We start from the raw sequence: 21,143 nt of genomic DNA, 5'->3' as shown, positions 1-21,143 counted from the left end.
ATCCTGTTGAGTACAGTGGTGAACATGTGCTCCGCAGACTGCTCCCTGACATAGCAATGCCACGTGTGGACTCACTGTAACCTCTTAAAGCGTGCAAGTTGCTACAGACGTAGGATCTTAATTTGAGCTAGTTTGCTACAGCAGGAAAATAATCCTGTAGCAACAGGACATTTCAATTAAGTGGATTATAATTCATTGACATTTTTTGTAAGGGAAAATCAAGCCTGAAATTTCAAAGTGGAAATTTAAAACATCAGAAGCCTTTTTAAACTTCAAATACATTACAAGTTTGACATTTTCTGCAATGCAGGAAAGTTCTCCTGCAACAGGGTGATCGAATGAAGATCCTACATCTGTATTACCTTTATCCCTGTGACCGGTAATCTATTAATGAGAGGACACAGCAGTGCAAACTCTCTTTTTCCTTAGAGGCTCACTGAGAAATGAGAGCAGTACTACGGTATGCCAAGCATGAGCCATGTAGGGATCGCCTGCATAGAGGGATATGAAATATCCTCAGCTAGGTCGAGTCCAATATTTCTCACCAAAATCATACTGGAAAACTAGATTAAACGGCTTTCTAAATATTTTATTCATTTATTTATAGACGACTCTACAGCTATTTGCATGTGCAACATGCAGTGCTTATGTGGAGTGACTGCACTCCACATGGTCAACAAACGTGATTATATTAGCCTAATACCAATGAGCTGACTGAACTCAATATCCATGTGAATTGTTAATCAAAAATGAATTTAAAGCACTCTACCGAGGGACTTGATTGAATTTCCAACCTGATTCAACTGAGTAAATGAAAAGCACTATCTATTTATCTGCTTATCCTCTCCTTGCTGAGATTGCACATCAATCCTGGATCTGGCAGCATTGTGACTGTGCTAACCTTGTTCCCAGCCAGATACAATAGCAAGGGCAAGCGCTAGACTTAAAACGTATTGAGCATATCGAGTGCACCCATGGGTGGTCCAGTCATATTGCCGTGGTCTGCGGGAGGCTTTGTCCCTTAATTATATTTCTATGACAGTAGGCAGGCAGGCTACCTGAACACAGCAGTTCTGCAGGACAATGGTAAATAACAGCTCTGAATATTAGCACCCTGGAGGTGTTAATGTACAGTGCAGTGCAGCGGCCAGAGGGCGTATCAGTGTATTGGGTTTATTCTTAGCCCTTCTATCTTCCCCTCTGTGTATGTGGTGGCAACCACCAACGAATGGCCTAGAGAGGAATGATCCACTGAGAGAATCTTAATGTCATTAATACTCCTATTAACAGGTGATCCCCTAGATGCGTCCCAAATCAAATCAAATTTTATTTGTCACATACACATGGTTAGCAGATGTTAATGCGAGTGTAGCGAAATGCTTGTGCTTCTAGTTCCGACAATGCAGTAATAACCAACAAGTAATCTAACTAACAATTCCAAAACCACTGTCTTATACACAGTGTAAGGGGATAAAGAATATGTACATAAAGATATATGAATGAGTGATGGTACAGAGCAACATAGGCAAGATACAGTAGATGGTATCGAGTACAGTATATACATATGAGATGAGTATGTAAACAAAGTGGCATAGTTAAAGTGGCTAGTGATACATGTATTATATAATGATGCAGTAGATGATATAGAGTACAGTATATACGTATACATATGAGATGAATAATGTAGGGTATGTAAACATTATATTAGGTAGCATTGTTTAAAGTGGCTAGTGATATATGGCACCATATTTCCTATATAGTGCACTACGACAACCTTATGGGCCCTCGTCAAAAGTAGTGCACTACAGTGCATTCAGAAAGTATTCAGACCCCTTCCCTTTTCCACATTTTGTTACGTGACAGCCTTATTCTAAAATGGATTAAATACAAAAATGTCCTCATAAACCTACACACAATACCCAATAATGACAAAGCGAAAACAGGTTATTCAAATTTTTTGTAAATCAAAACTAGAACTAGATCAAAACTGAAGGGTGGGACAAAAAAAGAAGATGTAAAACTATACTTTGTCTGTAAAATGTATATAGTATGTATAAGCTGGAAGTAGAAGCCTAATTGTTGTTGTCCATTAGTTAACTCCAAATAGGGGAGGGGTGATAGGGTTAGGAGAAAATAACAAAGAATGGGGGATTGGAAATGATGCAGACAATTACATTGATAGAAGCCACAAACTATCTGCAATATTAAAGCTGATCCACACCCTAAACATTTTTTACATTGAAAATGACTAAAATAACTAACTTCTAGAGTGCTTTGAGAGTTCCATTCTATTGCACAAATGCCTATTTAGAGCTTTGATTTTACTGTGTTCATTGGGAACGTCAATTCACAACCCAGCCTTCTTATAACTTGCCGGAGCTCTGAAGTGGTTTGTTTCACAAGTCAATGGGAGGTTGGTGAAGCATCTGGCAAGCAGCTTACGGTGGTTTAAAACTCCAGTAGTATCATTAACCATGGTGTCTCTTTAATTTCCTCCCAGGAGAGGGGAAGCCACTGTCTGACTTACCCGTCTCAGGCTTGGAGTATTCCAGACAAAGGATCTCAGAGTCGTGGGCCTGAACGTTCAGAATCTCCTCCATGCTCACCAGCTCATGGATTCTGCAACAGCAATTAGAATAGAATAGTACTTTATTAGTCCTTAACACAACAAACACTACTTTTTTGGGAGGACCGCATATGGTTTACAGCACAGCTGAGTCTCTCTACACAGACACCACAGGGCCGCAGTAGAATGCAGAGTAGACCGCCATCATTACATTTTGTGTGACATTCTAAGTAGCCTTGGTGTTCACTGGGTCATTAGTGATCTAGCCATGGTGCATCCATCCATCCAGTTACAGTTGAAGTCGGAAGTTTACATACACTTAGGTTGGAGTCATTAAAACTTGTTTTTCAACCACTCCACACATTTCTTGTTAACAAACTATAGTTTTGGCAAGTTGGTTAGGACATCGACTTTGTGCATGACAAGTAATTTTTCCAACAATTGTTCAGACAGATTATTTCACTTATAATTCACTGTATCACAATTCCAGTGGGTCAGAAGTTTACTGTGCATTTAAACAGCTTGGAAAATAAAAAAAAATGATGTCATGGCTTTAGAAGCTTCTGATAGGCTAATTGACATCATTTGAGTCAATTGGAGGTTTACCTGTGGATGTATTTCAAGAACTACCTTCAAACTCAGTGCCTCTTTGCTTGACATCATGGGAAAATCAAAAGAAATCAGTCAAGATCTCAGAAAGAAACCTCCACACGTCTGGTTCATCCTTGGGAGCAATTTCCAAACGCCTGAAGTAGCCACGTTCATCTGTACAAACAATAGTACGCAAGTATAAACACCATGGGACCACACAGCCGTCATAACTGCTCAGGAAGGAAACGCATTCTGTCTCCTACAGATGAACGTACTTTGGTGAGAAAAGTGCAAATCAATCCCAGAACAACAGTCAAGGAGCTTGTGAAGATACTGGAGGAAACAGGTACAAAAGTATCTATTTCCACAGTAAAACGAGTCCTTTATCGACATAATCTGAAAGGCTGCTCAGCAAGGAAGAAGCCACTGCTGCAAAACCACCATAAAAAAGCCAGACTACGGTTTTCAACTGCACATGGGGACAATTAATCATACTTTTTGGAGAAATGTCCTCTGGTCTGATGAAACAAAAATAGAACTGTTCGGCCAAAATGACCCTCGTTATGTGTGGAGGTAAAAGGGGGAGGCTTACAAGCCGAAGAACACCATCCCAACCTTAAAGCAAGGGGGTGGCAGCATCATGTTGTGGGGGTGCTTGCTGCAGGAGGGTCTGGTGCACTTCACAAAATAGATGACATCATGAGGCAGGAAAATTATGTGGATATATTGAAGCAACATGTCAAGACATCAGTCAGGAAGTTAAAGCTTGGTCACAAATGGGTCTTCCAAATGGACAATGACACCAAGCATACTTCCAAAGTTGTGGCAAAATGACTTAAAGACAACAAAGACAAGGTATTAGAGTGGCCATCACAAAGCCCTGACCTCAATCCTATAGAAAATGTGTAGGCAGAACTGAAAAAGCGTGTGTGAGCAAGTAGGCCTACAAACCTGACACGGTTACACCAGCTCTGTCAGGAGGAATGGGCCAAAATTCACCCAACTTATTGTGGGAAGCTTGTGGAGCGCTACCCGAAACATTTGACCCAAGTTAAACAATTTAAAGGCAATGCTACCAAATACTAATTGAGTGTATGGAAACTTCTGACCCACTGGGAATTTGATGAAATAAATAAAAGCTGAAATAATCATTCTCTCTACTATTATTCTGACATTTCACATTCTTAAAATAAAGTGGTGATCCTAACTGACCTAAGACAGGGAATTTTTACAAGGATTAAATGTCCGGAATTGTGTAAAACTGAGTTTAAATGTATTTGGCTAAGGTGTATGGAAACCTCCGACTTCAACTGTATGTGGAAAGATGCAGTCAGGGGCAGGACTGCTGCTGCTGAAAGGACTCTAACCTCCTCTAACCCCAATTTAACAAACACGGTGATTGGGAGTCAGACAGGGCAGTGCACAATTTACCCAGCATCAACCGGGTTAGGGTTTGGCTGGGGTAGGCCGTCATTGTAAATAAGAATTTGTTCGTAACTGACTTGCCAAGTTAAATAAAGGTTAAATAAACTAATTTTAAAAACACAGCTCTGAGAACACACACCCTCCCAGGAGTCTAATTAAGTGAATTGAATTAGGACAGGGGTGCTGATGCCTGAAGGGTGGAGATTCAAAACAAGGCTCCCTCTAGGAAGGCATGGGAGAGGTACTGTACCTCAGTGTTTTCCCCGGATGAAGGTCTACTAACCCAAACATTGATTGCTTAAACAAGATCCATTGAATTGTTTGTAGAGTAATCAAGACTACCAATGTACCAGAGTTTCTCGTTCTACTATCGTTTCTTCCATAAACTTGGAACTGCAGGTGTGCGAACAAACACTATTTTTCTCCAACAGTACCTCAAGGTGCCGGTGCGGTCGCCCGACGCCAGGTGCTGCCCGTCGGGGCTCACACACATGGTCCTGATGCCCGTCCTAGTCTCTGAGGTCTGGGGGTCGGCCTTCTCTCCGTTCCCCGAGTTGAGGCACTCTGTGTCCAGCAGGCCGGCCGTGTTGTTGTCCATGTAGATGATCTTCTGGAGGTCCTGGAGAGAGAGAAGTGGAGGGACGGGTTATTAGCTGAGAAAACCATACACTGTAGATTCACCATCAATCGATCTCTGTCAGGTGGTTGTGTGTGCTGCAGAGTCAGTGTCCCCCTCTCACGGCATAACTCTGGATTCATAGGTTCCTCTCCTCCTTGAGTAGAACAACTATCTAACAAATCTCAAATCAGCACCCATTCGTGTTGAGATCAGGAGTTATTTAGCTCGACGGGAGTGTGTGAGACATACGTTGCAGGCAGCTGAGGAGGGCGGGGGATACGGTTAGAGGAGGGGGAGCTGGTGAGCTAGCAGGAGTTACAGGGTGTGTTGAAAGACAGACGTACGTTGCTGATGACGTTGCGGCTGAGGGTGGTGCTGTGACCGTCAGTGTTCCAGAGACGGATGGTGTTGTCTGAGGAGCAGCTGAGGAAGGAGCCTGGAGGCAGACAGGGCTGCTCACCATCACTTACCCTGTCCGGGTACACCTGTCCAGGTACACAGAACATGGAACATTAGTAGACCTGGCATCTGGAAGAGATGATGTAAACATTCATACAGATACATTTAGGATACACCTAAAAAAAGAAGGTACATAGGACACGGAAACAGTTCTAAACTAGTATACGTACATTCCAGCTGCGGGGTTGAAAAATGGCACTACAGAATAAGATACCCGCACACCGTTGAATGCTGTGCTGCACCCAACAACATAAACGAGAGCATCATTCAACAGTGTGCAACGGGTATCTTGTTTCTTTTCTACACGTAAAATAAGCCTCTGTATACAAGGAGTAAGGAGTGATACGATACACATACACTCAACCAGGTTTCAGAATGTCCTGACGAAGGCTTTGTAACGCAACATATTCCTCCAAGCCTCCCCTCCCTGGCCTTACCTCGACGCTCCACACGCAAGCCGAGTGGTAGAGGGCGGAGTAGACCTTGCCCACTTTCCTGAGGTCCCGTACGTCCCACACGTACAGGCTGTGGTCATTGTAGACACAGGACAGCCAGCGGCTCGCAGGGTCATATGATACAGCCACTGTGTCAGGGTACCGGGCGTCCATCTTGTGGCTGAAGAGGTGGCTAGAGGGAGAGAGGGAGGGAGGGGAGAGTTGATATGTAATAGCACTGTTACACTGTAATAAAAAGTAGACATTGAATTTAGAAAGGACTTTTCCAGAACCCAGAGATCATTTACAAGATAGTCAAAATGTTACTCAATACAAGGGTTATGGAAAAGCCCAACTTTAATGGTCATTTAATGGTTGTGTTTTTAGGCAGATTGTTTTAGGCAGATTTTTTCCCCCAGCTGTGCTTTTGACCAGAACATGATGTGCATACTGGGAGAGGTCTGGCCACTTTACGGTGTGTCCCACTGAAACTTCTATAAACAGTAGCGAGCTGGCCTTGATGGCAGGCTTCACTTAATAGTAGCTTCGTCATGAGCATAACTACAATGCCATCTCTGGGCCCTGTTCAAAATTAGTGCACTAAATAGGGAATAAGGTGTCATTTGGGACACACCCATGCAGTTAGTCAGGGTCGGCAGGTAGCCTAGTGGTTAGAGCGTTGGGCCAGAAGGTTGCTGGATCAAATCTCCGAGCTGACAAGGTAAAAATCTGTCATTAAGCCCCTGAGCAAGGCAGTTAACCCACTGTTCCCCGGGCGCCGAAGACGTGGATGTCGATTAAGGCAGCACCCCGCACTTCTCTGATTCAGAGGGGTTGGGTTAAAAGGCGGAAGACACATTTTCAGTTGAATACATTCAGTTGGACAACTGACTAGGTATCCCCCTTTCCCTTCCTTTCACTGGTGGGCTTTTTCACGTCCCACACAAACATGCTACTGTACAGACATGATTAGTCAGCTAACCTGTTGGAACATCTGGGGCCTATTGTCAGTGAGTCAGTCGAACAGGGAAATGAACCAGCAGAATTACAGCGTCAGCATCTCAGCACTCAGTCCATGTTTATGAGGAGAAGAGAACTAACTCGCAGAGGAATCTCTGTTTTGTCTTTCTGAAGGCATCAATGACAAAATATATATTTAAAAAGAACTTGAGGGGAACACACATGATAGGAACACAATCTGATATAACTCCAGCTGGGCCCCCGTGAGTAATAACAAAAAGGAAATCATTCAAGGGTATGTTGTGTGGTTGGTTTGTTTGGTATTTGCATTGGTATGTAGAGTATGATGCTGTATGAGAAGCAGATACCACACAACCCACACTGCTCTGGCTAATCAACTGGACTGCTCCCACTTCCCACAGTCACAAACAAACTATTCAGCCACTGGACACTTTACTCACGATCAGGGCAGCATGTAAACGTCATTATATTGACATTTAAATTGCATGATTTTTTATATTTTTTATAGTGTTCCTTTTTCTTAAAATATACCCTTGCAGACACGAAAACCTCTTTACGTTGTTGTTTATAATATCAACGTTTCGGTCTGAGACCTTTTTCCTAGACACTCACCTTTACCTCTCTGGCTCTGACTGACACTCACCTAGCCTCCACCACGGTGGCGATGTCTGTTCCCAGGCAGTGTGGGCGTGGCAGGGTACAGATGAAGTGCAGGTTGACAGGGCTGAAGACCCTCACAGTGCCGTCTGCACAGCCACAGAAGATCAGCTCCTCTGTCACAGACAGAGACGTGGCCTGAGATGTCTGGGGAGCAGAGGAGAGGAAGGGGGGTTATACACAACATTGCTTCCCCTACTATTGTAGAGTATACGGTACTGGCCACCACGTCTGGCTCTTTTCCCCTCTGCATAAAAGAGTTTCAATTGTAAAAACATTTGTTGTGTTGAATTACGGAGTGGGATTTTAAAGAGGCTTTGGGATGTTGATTTAAGGGCCTTTCAAGAACCACCTTGAAAATACTCTAGGGGAAACACTGACGATCTGCTGCACAACATAGGCTTATAGGTCTTCAGGGAACTAAACTTGCACAGACAGCAGAAAGAACTAGAGTGCTGTCTGTCAATAATATTGAACCTATTGAAGCCCATTGTCAGTGAAGCATCAGAGAACCCACTTCTAGGGTCTAGCAGTCAGCACCACAGACTTGTTATTCTGTGAAAATACTGATATCATTTCACTTGCCAATATTACCAGCTTTACTGTCACTAGGCCCCTGGGCAAACAATATGAAAACATCTCTCAAGTAATTTAATTTAGGCAGAAGAAGTGGCTTCACTAGAAAAGCAATATTGTCCAAAGTTAACCGCAGAAACAGGATGCCAGAAACAGAATGATATGCAATATATTTCCCTGTGGTAAAGCTGAAAGATGCAAGGCATCCAGAAACCACAAATGCTCGCATGCAGCATAATGAGATCTAGGCCTACAGCGTGTAAACACCAATATGCAATATCATTTTCCAATTTACCAGTATGATGCTTAGAATAACGTAAAAGAGCGATTCAGCCAGCCATGGTGCCCAGCCTGGACACATATTTAGCTCCAAGTCCAACAACAGTAATTTACTCAATCGTTTACACATTCCCCCATTGGGCTTGGGTTGCCAAAGCATGCTGTGCTTTCCCTACAATCAAAGCATGCCAGTGACGCAACCATCTTAGCAGGGGAGAAACCAAAATATATGAAAGTGACAGCATCAAGTGGCCTCTGGGGAAGAGGAGTGTATGGTGACAGTCCACTTATGACAGAGGATACTTTCTCTCCTGCCTTCTACAGCATGTCAGATATGCAGTTCATGGGAGGGGATGAAAGATAAATGTCCCAGTTTGATGTAGTGGTTGTGGTCAATTGTTACAGGCTAAAGCACCTCATGTTTGGAAGTCTTTAAAAATCCGCACCAGTAGCTTCACAGTGAGAATGTTAAGAGCGCCAACTAATCAATTGCGTTGAGAGAAACAATAGGCGTTTTCTTGACGAGCAGCGCGAGTGGAGGTGCCAGGATGGAATGTGATGGTGTCGCAGAGGTTGATGAGCTCTGAATCAGACAGAGCAAGCATTGTCCAATCCTCTTCTCCCTCGCTCTCTCTCTTTTCTCTCATTCTCTTTTCTCTCCCCCGCTTTCATTTCCATTCTTCTCTCCCTTGCCACCCACCCGCCCACCGTAGCCCCGACCCACTTCAGCCCTGTCAGCACGAAGGTGCCAGGCCAAGCAGGCAGGGATCACGCTCTGGTAGAGTGGGTTCCAATAATGTGGTACAAGTTCAGGCAAAGGTTGTTGAGACCTCAAAGTCTGCATCTGAAATGGCACCCTATTCCCTTTATAGTCTTCTATGTTTGACCAGGTCCCTTTAATCTCTGGTCAAAAGTAGTGCACTATATACAGTGGCAAGAAAAAGTATGTGAACCCTTTGGAATTACCTGGATATCTGCATAGATTTGACATACAATTTGATCTGATCTTCATCTAAGTCACAACAATAGACAAACACAGTGCGCTTAAGCTATTAACACACAAATGATTGTACTTTTCTTGCCTATATTGAATACATAATTTAAACATTCACAGTGTAGGTTGGAAACAGTATGTGAAACCCTAGGCTAATGACTTCTCCAAAAGCGAATTGAAGACAGGAGTCAACTAACCTGGAGTCGAATCAATGAGACGAGATTGGAGATTTTGGTTAGAGCTGCCCTGCCCAATAAAAAAAAACACTCACAAAATTTGACTTTGCTATTCACAAGAAGCATTGCCTGATGTGAACCATGCCTGGAACAAAAGACATCTCAGAAGACCTAAGATTTAGAATTGGTGCCTTGTATAAAGCTGGAAAGGGTTACAAAAGTATCTCTAAAAGTCAGTCCGCAAGACAAATTGTTTATGACCAATTTATGCAGAAATCCAGGTCATTCTAAAGGGTTCATATACATTTTCTTCCCACTGTAAAGAATAGGGTGCCATTTGGGGACGCATACTAAGGCCCCTCCATCAAAGTCCTGCATGAATTCTGATGACCAGATGAAAATACTGTACAAGCTGACCCTTTGACCTGATAATTCACATGCATTTTTCAATGTACAGTACATAAAAACCGAAACAGAGTATAATCCCACAAGTCAACATGACCTTCTCAGGCCCTCGGGATATGAAACCAGGAAACCATGAGGTTAGCACTAGCAATGATGTGAGAAGTATCTATCGAAGGCCTGGGGTGAAAACATTGTTTTGTTCTCACACCAACACCAAAATGAGGTGACAGGTGATGCTGAAATCAACTCTACCTCAGGTTTTTAATGTGAATAAAGGCTAGCCTATATCGAAGAGTGATGCTAACGATGACATACTTTTTCTCACATGAAAACCTGGGGGAAAATGTATGTGAATGCTGAAGTCAACTTTACCCCAGATTTTAAATGTGAGTAAACAAGGTATACTTATCTAAGGCCTGGGGGGGGGGATCAATGAGTTTATAGAGATACGACGTGTGTCCTATTGAATTCTGTGGACAAGTTCATATGTCATATTGTTTTCACACCAACGCCATTATAAACCCTCTATACTTTGTTCTGGAGTGTATGTGTAATCATGTGGACACAAGGTGATGGAAGGTTTGAGTGAGGACAATGGACGGCCAACATCTGGTGTGTGAGCAGAGGGGACGTTGAGAATGACGACGACGACTAGGGTCAAGTCAAACACACACACAGCCAATAGGGCGGACAGGTGGGCATGATAGAACGCAGTGTTCTGAGAAAGACTCCAATGGGATGCTCGGAGGTATCGGAGGTGGGCGGGGCACAACTTTCAGCTGATGTGCATGGAAGTGACAACTGCCGCAGCACAGATAAGGGACAGACTTACTGTGATGACGACGTTTTTCTGGACAGTGTAAGAGAAGAAGCAGAAGAAGACTAATATTAGACAGCAGCACGGAGGGGCAAATGAACACTCCTACAGGACCACAACCCCTACACACGAGTTGTCTGTCTATAATTGATTTTTAAGAAGGGGCTGAAAGCAGTGTATTGTATGACAGTCGGTGGCTACATATGACATCTAGAATTAGGATCTAGTAGCCAGTCAAGTGGCTTGAAAGTTTGAACCTGTGCCACAAGTAGATTGAAAAAGGGTTATGTTCTAAGCTGGTTATGCAGCAGAAGCTGTGATAAGTCACCAGCTCTTTCTCTGCCAACGTTTACACACCATCGGTTCTGTAGCGATACTCCATTCATTCACACGGTTTTAGACTAAAGCGATTCATAGTGTTACTCTCCGCTTGTGGACACAGCCAGGAAGCTACAGTTCAAGTAGAACCGGAAAGTAGCCTATTGCCTAAATGTGTCCAATAAACTGGAAAGGAACTGTAGGGAACTCTAAAATGTCATTGAATTCAGGGTTTCCTTTCCATTTTATTTTATTGCCTTTTTAACCTGGCAGCCAAATACTTTTGAGTCAAGGAGATCAATTCTTAATTCTATGAATGACTCCTTTAACAAGGCTCATTTCCGTTTTCGGTTGCAAAATGTCTTGTTACGTTGTGCCTTTACTGAACGTGACCTAGAGTTTAAAGTAACTCACCCTTAGCTCCACCCATTTGTCCAGCAGGCGTTTCTCATTGAACTCGCAGAGCAGGCCTGAGGAAGTGATGCAGAAGGTGCTGCCAGCTTTACGACCCTTCCCACATGCCACGTCAGAGAAGAAGTTGTTCCTCAACTCTCCCAGGAGCCCTGAGCGACCCAGCAGAGGAACTGTGGCGTTCACCTAGCAGACACAGGAAGGGAGAGAGGGAGGGAGGAATTATTTGAGAGCCATTGCTATGGGGTCTAAAAGACCTAGTCCATCAGTTTGGTATGTTAACCTAAACCCGTCAACAATGAAGAGGCGACTCCGGGATACTGGCCTTCTAGGCAGAGTTGCAAAGGAAAAGCCATATCTCAGACTGGCCAATAAAAAGAAAAGATTAAGATGGGCAAAAAAAACAGACACTCAACAGAGGAAGACTCTTAAAAAGTGTTATGGAGAGACAAATCTAAGTTTGAGGTCACAAAGAAGAACATTTCGGATCACAAAGAAGAATATTTGTGAGACGCAGAAAAAATGAAAAGATGCTGGAGGAGGCAATGTGATGGTCAGGGGGTGCTTTGGTGGTGGTAAAGTGGGAGATTTGTACAGGGTAAAAGGGATCTTGAAGAAGGAAGGCTATCACTCCATTTTGCAACGTCATGCCATACCCTGTGGACGGCACTTAATTGGAGCCAATTTCCTCCTACAACAGGACAATGACCCAAAGCACAGCTCCAAACTATGCAAGAACTATTTAGGGATGAAGCAGTCAGCTGGTATTCTGTCTATAATGGTGGCCAGCACAGTCACAGGATCTCAACCCTATTGAGCTGTTGTTGGAGCAGCTTGACCATATGGTATGTAAGAAGTGCCCATCAAGCCAATCCAACTTGTGGGAGGTGCTTCAGGAAGCGTGGGGTGAAATCTCTTCAGATTACCTCAACAAATTGACAACTAGAATGCAAAGGTCTGCAAGGCTGTAATTGCAGAAAATGGAGGATTCTTTGACGAAAGCAAAGTTTGAAGGACACAATTATTATTTCAAGCAAAAATAATTATTTACAACCATGTCAACATCTTGACTATATTTCCTATTAATTTTGCAACTCAATTCATGTATGTTTTTATGGAAAACAAGGATATTTCTAAGTGACCCCAAACTTTATTAGATTTTTTTTACCAGGTAAGTTGACTGAGAACACATTCTCATTTACAGCAACGACCTGGGAAATAGTTAAAGGGGAGAGGAGGGGGATGAATGAGCCAATTGTAAGCTGGGGATGATTAGGTGACCATGATGGTATGAGGGACAGCTTGGGAATTTAGCCAGGACACCAGGGTTAACACCCCTACTCTTACGATAAGTGCCATGGGATCTTTAATGACCTCAGTGAGTCAGGACACCCGTTTAACGTCCCATCCGAAAGACAGAACCCTACACAGGGCAATGTCCCCAATCACTGCCCTGGGGCATTGGGATATTTTTTAGACCAGAGGAAAGAGTGCCTCCTGCTGGCCCTCCAACACCACTTCCAGCAGCATGTGGTCTCCCATCCAGGGACTGACCAGGACCAACCCTGCTTTAGCTTCAGAAGCAAGCCAGCAGTGGGATGCAGGGTGGTATGCTGCTGAGTTTTGAATGGTAGGACATTTAGATTGGGCATCAACATGGCTATTGAACTTAAGATCTGACGTCTGTTATCATCCTAATAGCTTACTGAAGAGAAGAGTTTCCAAAACTGGTCCTTGTGACCTCCAACAATTCCACATAAAGTATTTCTTAAATTCCAACAAAATCACACCTAATTAGAGTGGCAGGTAGATCCGAATTTCTTCTTAAGTCCGTTAGTTATCTAATTTGTTAATTAACTCAACAGTTATTATTGATCAGTTATGGATTAAGTCATGCTGTTGTTGGTGTGACTGACTGTAAATACCTTGGAGGATTTGGTGTGATCCAGGTACCAGAACTTGACGTGCCTGTTCCCTGCCGTGACAAAGTAGGAGCTGTCGTCTGAGAAGGACACGGCCGTCACTTTACTGGAGACTTTGTTGGCTGCCACCACAATGTTTTTCTGAGACGGAGAAAAAAATAGCACAGAACAAGTACTGTAGATCGACATTAGATATATACTTTATTTTCCTCAGAGAAGAAGAGAGGAAAGGTGTTCAGTATAAAACATTGAACAGCAGTTTAAAAACCGCACCATCTGGCTATATGTATATTAATGTATTTGGAGAGTTGTCGTCGATTGCCTCTTCTTCCAAAGGAGCAATGGGCCTAAGTAGCTAAAGTATTTTTTTACTCATCCAAAATGTATTGGAAAATGGAGACATTTGAAGACCTAATAAGACCCAATGAAGACCTAATAAGGGAGTAGCTCGCTACCTTCCAGGCCCAGACATTGACGATCATGTCATGCTGGTATCCCACGCTGACGATGTACTTGCTGTTAGGGCTGAAGGCCACGCAGGAGATGCCGTACTTATGCTCCTGTAGCTCGGCCACCTGAGTCCGCTCTGCAACGTCCCACACCCGCACAGCAGGCATGTGCCCACTCTGGAAGGGGAGAGAGGGAGGAGGAAAGGAAGAAATAGGGATGAATGAAAGACAGAATGATAAATCATGCACAAAAATATTCTACTTCTTTTCACTCTAGCCTACTCCATGTATCACACCCACACATGTTTATCTTATCTTCATTTATTTCCTGTTAATTTATCCAGGCAAATGGATTAAGAACTAACTTATAATGACGACCTGACAGGTTTGTATCCAGAAGGTGATGTAGCCTCAGTCCGATTCCCTGGATCATGCAGATGTTGTCGAAGGATAGAAGTCTCTAGTCTCCACTAAGCTTTTCAATGTACCCTGTAACTGCGTCCCCATCTGGTAATGATTTGTCTTATGCAACTCAAGGATAGAACAGAAGATCGAGTGGAGGGAATTTAAAGAGGAAAGGCGAGGGAGACATAAGCCAGGAAATTATTTCTAAAGCATCTCTAGTACTGTCTTCCCCTCTGCAGGCAGAGGCTCAGAGGCAGGCAGAGGATTATGGACTTCCTGACAGGCCGCCCCCAGGTGATAAAGGTAGGTAACAACACATCTATCACGCTGATCCTCAACACGGGGGCCCCACAGGGGTGCGTGCTCAGTCCCCTCCTGTACTCCCTGTTCACCCATGACTGCATGGCCAAGCACAACTCCAACACCATCATTAAGTTTGCCGACGACACAACAGTGGTAGGCCTGATCACAGACAACGACGAGACAGCCTATAGGGAGGAGGCAGTGTGGTGGCAGGATACCAACCTGTCCCTCAATGTGAGCAAGACAAAGGAGCTGATTGTGGACTACAGGAAAAGGGGGACCGAGCACACCCCCATTCTCATCGACGGGGCTGTAGTGGAGCAGTTTGAGAGCTTCAAGTTCCTTGGTGTCCACATTACCAATTAACTATCATCATCAATTAATGAACATGCACCTGTGGAGCGGTCGTTAAGACACTAACAGCTTACAGACAGTAGGCAACTCAGGTAACAGTTATGAAAACTTAGGACACTAAAGAGGCCTTTCTACTGACTCTGAAAAACACAAAGGGAAAGATGGCCAGGGTCCCTGCTCATCTGCGTGAACGTGCCTTAGGCATGCTGCAAGGAGGCATGAGGACTACAGATGTGGCAAGGGCAATAAATTGCAATGTTCGTACTGTGAGATGCCTAAGACAGTGCTACAGGGTGATAGGATGAACAGCTGATCGTCCTCGCAGTGGCAGACCACGTGTAACAACACCTGCATAAGATCGGTACTTCCGAACATCACACCTGCGGGACAGGTACAGGATGGCAACAACAGCTGCCCGAGTTACACCAGGAATGCACAATTCCTCGATCAGTGCTCAGACTGTCCACAATAGGCTGAGAGAGGCTGGACTGAGAGCTTGTAGGCCTGTTGTAAGGCAGGTCCTCATCAGACGTCACTGGCAACAACATCTCCTATGGGCACAAACCCACCGTTGCTGGACCAGACAGGACTGGCAAAAAGTGCTCTTCACTGACGAGTCGCGGTTTTGTCTCACCAGGGGTGATGGTCGGATTCACGTTTACCGTCGAAGGAATGAGCGTTACACCGAGGCCTGTACTCTGGAGCGGGATCGATTTGGAGGTGGAGGGTCCGTCATGGTCTGGGGCGGTGTGTCACAGCATCGGACTGAGCTTGTTGTCATTGCAGGCAATCTGAAATGTCCAGGAACTTGCAGGTGCCTTGGTTGAAGAGTGGGGTAACATCTCACAGCAAGAACGGGCAAATCTGGTGCAGTCCATGAGGAGGAGATGCACTGCAGTACTCCAGATACTGACTGTTACTTTTGATTTTGACCCCCCTTTGTTCAGGGACACATTATTCAACTTCTGTTAGTCACATGTCTGTGGAACTTGTTCAGTTTATGTCTCAGTTGTTGAATCTTGTTGTGTTCATACAAATATTTATACATGTTAATTAAGTTTGCTGAAAATAAACGCAGTTGACAGTGAGAGGGCGTTTCTTTTTTGGCTGAGTTTATTACCTCAATTACCTTGACTAACACATGGACTCTGTGTACCGGTGCACCCTGCATATAGCCTCGCAACTGTTATTTTACTGTTGCTCTTTAATAATTTTTTATTTAGATAGTTTTTACTTCCGTTTATTTTTGTAAATACTTTAACACTTTTTTTTTTTTAACTGCATTGTTGGTTAAGGGCTTGTAAGTAAGCATTTCACTGTTGTATTTGGCGCATGTGACAAATATTCTTCTTTTTTATTTTTCATTTTAAATAAATATCATAGACTACAGTAGCAGCTAGGTAGAGTAAACCCATGGTTAGGGATGTTGGACAAAAGGAATTTGCTTTTGGTGCACTTCTTTAGAAAATAACACAATCAGGACAGCTGATGACGTCTAGCTCTTTTAAAGACAGAACAGAAGCAGACTGTGTGGACCTCCCTTTGAGTACATACATAGGGCAGCAGCAGCTTGCAGCACGGTCAGCTAGCTACACCACAGAGCACAGACAGGCAGGGTGAGCACCAGCACACACTCTATGCCTTCTGCTACATCCCTGGAAGTCTCCCTCTCGCTGTCTGTCTCTTCCCCTCCCTTCTCTCCTCCCTCCCTCTCTCTCTCCTTCAGACAGCCAACAGAGTCAGTCTGCCACCCTGCCCCCTCATGCTGCCATGGCAACCCTGCAGCAGCACACACACATTCACTTTCACACACACTTGTCTGGCTAATAAGCTCTTAGTAGATGAGAGAGGATTAGACTAGCACGCACCAACGCGAGCCCACACACACACACACACACACACAGGCACACACAGGCACACACAGATGCAGTAGACAACAATCTGTGGGTATGTTTTGTAGCATTCACAGTTATAGAAGCACTCCTTTGTTGATGATGTGGCACAGACAGAGTTCAATTTATGAACTCTGGGGTTGTACACTGGTATGAAAGCTTTGCCAAGCAGTGGCAGTGGAGTGGGAAACAGTCAGATCTTTTCGAGAAGGTTGCAGTCCATTTTTATCACATCATCACAGCATGCAAAAACACAATGAGAAGACACTCACCTCTCCTGTGACCACATATTTGCCATCAGGGGAAAATGACAGAGTGGTGATGGTTTTCCTGTGAAGAAGAGAGACAGGAGGGAGGAGAGGAAACATTTTATTACTGTTGAAGAGAAGTATGAACGCATCCGGGTCTCAAAGAGGGTTTTCCGCTTGGGATGTACTCTATGACAATGGCATACTTATACTCACCACAATCAATACATCAATCTGATGATTATTATTATCATACACTGGAGTAGAGCTTAGAGCCAGGCTCCTTCACTTCTAACGTTCTGTAGTGGTTGGCTCAATGGCCTGTGACTGGGAGTCGATTCGCTGGTTAAAAAGGTTCGATTTCAGGGTGTTTCTTTAACTGTTGAAGCAGTTATCCAGTCCAGTACTCGTACACAGAGATATTGTCTGCATCTCAAATGGCACCCTATTCCCTATGTAGTGCAGTACTTTTAAAAAAAGAAATAGTGCACTATATAGGGATTAGCAGTGGTGTAAAGTACTTAAGTAAAACATACTTTAAAGTACTACTTAAGTCATTTTTTGGTGGTATCTGTACTTTACTATTAATATTTCGGACAACTTTTACTTTTAATTCACTACATTCCTAAAGAAAATAATGTACTTTTTTACTACACCCGAAAGTACTCGTTACATATTTAATGCTTAGCAGGACTAGAAAATGGTCCATTCACACACTTATCAAGAGAACATCCCTGGTCACCCCTACTGCCTCTGATCTGGCGGACTCACTAAACACACTTGCTTTGTTTGTAAATGATGTCTGAGTGTTGGAGTGTCCCCCTGGCTATCTGCAAATTGTTTGCTTAATATAAGGAATTTGAAATTATTTATACTTTTGATACTTATGTATATTTTAGAAATTACATTTACTTTTGATACTTAAGTACATTTAAAATCAAATACTTTTAGACTTTTACTCAAGTAGTATTTTACTGCGTGAATTTCACTTTTACTTGAGCCATTTTATATTAAGGTATCTTTACTTTTACTAAAGTATGACAATTGGGTACTTTTTCCACCACTGGGGAATAGGGTGCAATTTGTGACGCTCAATTTGTTCCTTAGCTAAACTGTCCTAAAAACGTTTGAGGCCTAGCCAAGCAGTTTTTATCTTATCAAATGCTGTACTAAGCAAATGCACACATGGCATTATTACTATACTGTAATCTAATCATGGCGCAGTAATAATTTGTTTGTAGAGTGATGAGCTGTAAAAGTAGGGAGACGAGGGTATAAAGTAAAAATATTAGCCTCCAGCCAGGAGAGCATAATGAAACAAAACGTTCTGGGTATATTACGGTTAGAATGGATGGAGCCAGCCACTCAGTCACACTGACGTGACCACATCTACTTTGGCTTTTCCCCACACATGAAAGGGGTTGGCAGAGGCTTTGAAGCCGTGGTGCTCCTTTGGTCGTTTGCTGATTCTCTGTCCAGTGCTCTCAGTCTTCAGTCTTTACATAAGCCATGTTGTGTTTGACAAGCCACTCCAGGTTAGTTCCCTGCCTCGCATTGACTCCAGATGGGCTGTATTTACAGGGCCTAATAACAGGGCATCTACATGATGACTCTAAGCCACATATATGCACCAAATCAAGAGACACGAGTGTCATGGCAGGGCTGTTACAATCCTCAGTGCAGTTTTGTTTTTGTATGTATGCTATGTATGAGGACAAACCCTTAAGCCTAAGTGACAGTGACTAGCTGTTTGGATCCATACATTCCCCTGGTGTGCCTTGCCTGCCTGGGGGTGACTGACCGAACAGAAGGCAGCAGCCATACAGTATGACGACGGACCCTCACCTGGAGCTGTTGAGGATGTGATGCTGTTTGTTCTTCTTGGGGTTCAGCAGCACCACCACACATCTGTAGGGAAGACGCAGGGGAGAGGAGAAGAGAGGTTAGACTAACAAATCAATCCAATCAAAGTCGATTGGTTTATTGGTGTACTCACATTTCGAGATGTTATCGCAGGTGCAGTGATATATAGCAACACAATAACAATATACACACAATTCAAAAAGTCAAAATATAAAAAATAAATCAGAATCAGCAATGTCAGAGTCTGGAATGAAGGGCAGAGTACCGGGCGGTAGCTGGCTAGAGACAGTGTCTAAGGTGCCAGGCAGAGTACTGGGCAGTGGCCGGCTAGTGATGGCTGTTCAACAGTGTGAGTGCCATGCCAAATTTCTTCAGCCTCCTGAGGTTTAAGGTGCTGTTGCGCCTTCTTCACCACGGTGTCAGTGTGGTGGGACCATTTCAGGTCCTTGGTGAGGAACTTGGCAAGGAACTTGAAGCTTTTAACCCTCTCCACTGCGACCCCTTCGATGTGGATGGGACTTACTCCCTCTGCTGTCTCCTGTAGTCCACCAGAAAGCTAGCTACAGTTTGTTTTCCTCCTGTATTGAACACAGATCATCCCGTCTTCAATTTTATAGATTATTTACGTAAAAAAATACCTAAAGTTGTATTACAAATGGAGTTTGAAAAGTTTTGTCAAAGTTTACAGATAACTTTTGAGATATTTTGTAGTCACGTTGCGCAAGTTGGAACCGGTGTTTTTCTGGATCAAACGCGCTAAATAAATGGACATTTTGGATATATATTGACGGAATTAATCGAACAAAAGGACCATTTGTGATGTTTATGTGACTTATTGGAGTGCCAACAAAAGAAGCTTGTCAAAGGTAAGGCATGTATTGTATTTTTATTTCTGCGTTTTGTGTCGCCCCTGCAGGGTTGTGAAATATGCTTTTCTCTCTTTGTTTACGGAGGTGCTATCCTCAGATAATAGCATTGTTTGCTTTTGCCGAAAAGCCTTTTTGAAATCTGACATGTTGGCTGGATTCACAACAAGTGTAGCTTTAATGTAGCTTTATTTGCTACATTGCATGTGTGATTTAATGAAAGTTTGATTTTTATAGTAATATATTTGAATTTGGCACTCTGGATTTTCCCTGGCTTTTGGCCAGGTGGGACGCTAGAGTTAACCTCCTCCCTGTAGGCTGTATCGTCATTGTTGATCAGGCCTACCACTGTTGGAGTTGTGCGTAGCCACGCAGTCATGGGTGAACAGGGAGTACAGGATGGGGCTGAGCACACACCCCTGGGGGGCGCCCATGTTGAGGATAAGCATGGCTGAGGTGTTGTTGCCTACCCTCACCACTTGGACCCAGTTGCAAATTGAGCGATTCAGTCCCAGAGCCCTGAGTCTTAATCACGTTGGCCATGGAGATTGAGAGCCAATTGTCCTCGTAAGCAGCGGGGGCCTCTGTTGGCGGCTCTGTATTATTCTCCTCCAAGCGATGCGAAGGTGGTGTTCAATTTATCTGTGAGTGAGGCGTCAGTTTCAACGACATGGCTGGTTTTCCCTTTATCTGAAGTCCCTGCCACATGCCTCTCGTGTCCACGCCGATGATTTGAGACTACACTTCGTAGTCCGTCTCTGTACGGTTGTTTCACCTCTTTGATCGCCTTACGGAAGTCATAGGCCTACTCAGGGGAATGACTACAACAATCAAGGCTCAGCAGTGTACTCCTAATTCATACCGCAAAGTTCTAGCTAAAGAGAAAAATTAGGTAAGCAGTGAACATCAATAAAGCTACAGTGGAAAGTGTGGAATGAGTCACGACAACAACAACATGATATTCCCATTTACCAAGCATCTAGCCAAGAATGACCCATGAGCCGCACTAAAATAAAGTTACATAAATACTTAATACCCCTCTTTTGTACTTTTTTCGGTTAAATATCAGAGTAGCGTACAGCACGGTTACAAAGTCACTATGTGTGGGAGTAAGTAAATGCGTGAGCACTGAG

The 21,143-nt window shown here is 43.7% G+C and overlaps 1 protein-coding gene across 1 annotated transcript in view; it reads right to left on the bottom strand.

The window, feature by feature from the left end:
* The window catches only part of mapkbp1 (mitogen-activated protein kinase binding protein 1), a 75,175-nt gene that overhangs the window by 21,236 nt on the left and 32,796 nt on the right, over positions 1-21,143 (bottom strand). Inside the window, exons 3-12 of the mRNA XM_024438093.2 lie at positions 19,127-19,189; positions 17,306-17,363; positions 14,086-14,256; positions 13,634-13,771; positions 11,712-11,894; positions 7,719-7,879; positions 6,098-6,287; positions 5,546-5,686; positions 5,017-5,201; positions 2,528-2,619 (exon numbers count right to left, since the gene is read on the bottom strand). Coding sequence (XP_024293861.2) covers positions 2,528-2,619; positions 5,017-5,201; positions 5,546-5,686; positions 6,098-6,287; positions 7,719-7,879; positions 11,712-11,894; positions 13,634-13,771; positions 14,086-14,256; positions 17,306-17,363; positions 19,127-19,189 — 1,382 coding nt within the window. The remainder of the gene's footprint in view (positions 1-2,527; positions 2,620-5,016; positions 5,202-5,545; positions 5,687-6,097; positions 6,288-7,718; positions 7,880-11,711; positions 11,895-13,633; positions 13,772-14,085; positions 14,257-17,305; positions 17,364-19,126; positions 19,190-21,143) is intronic.

The sequence above is a fragment of the Oncorhynchus tshawytscha genome, linkage group LG11 (genome assembly GCF_018296145.1).
Source record: "Oncorhynchus tshawytscha isolate Ot180627B linkage group LG11, Otsh_v2.0, whole genome shotgun sequence".
In the NCBI taxonomy this organism is placed as follows: domain Eukaryota; kingdom Metazoa; phylum Chordata; class Actinopteri; order Salmoniformes; family Salmonidae; genus Oncorhynchus; species Oncorhynchus tshawytscha.
Note: the sequence above shows the minus strand (reverse complement) of the source record. Positions and strands in the feature narration are given on the sequence as shown.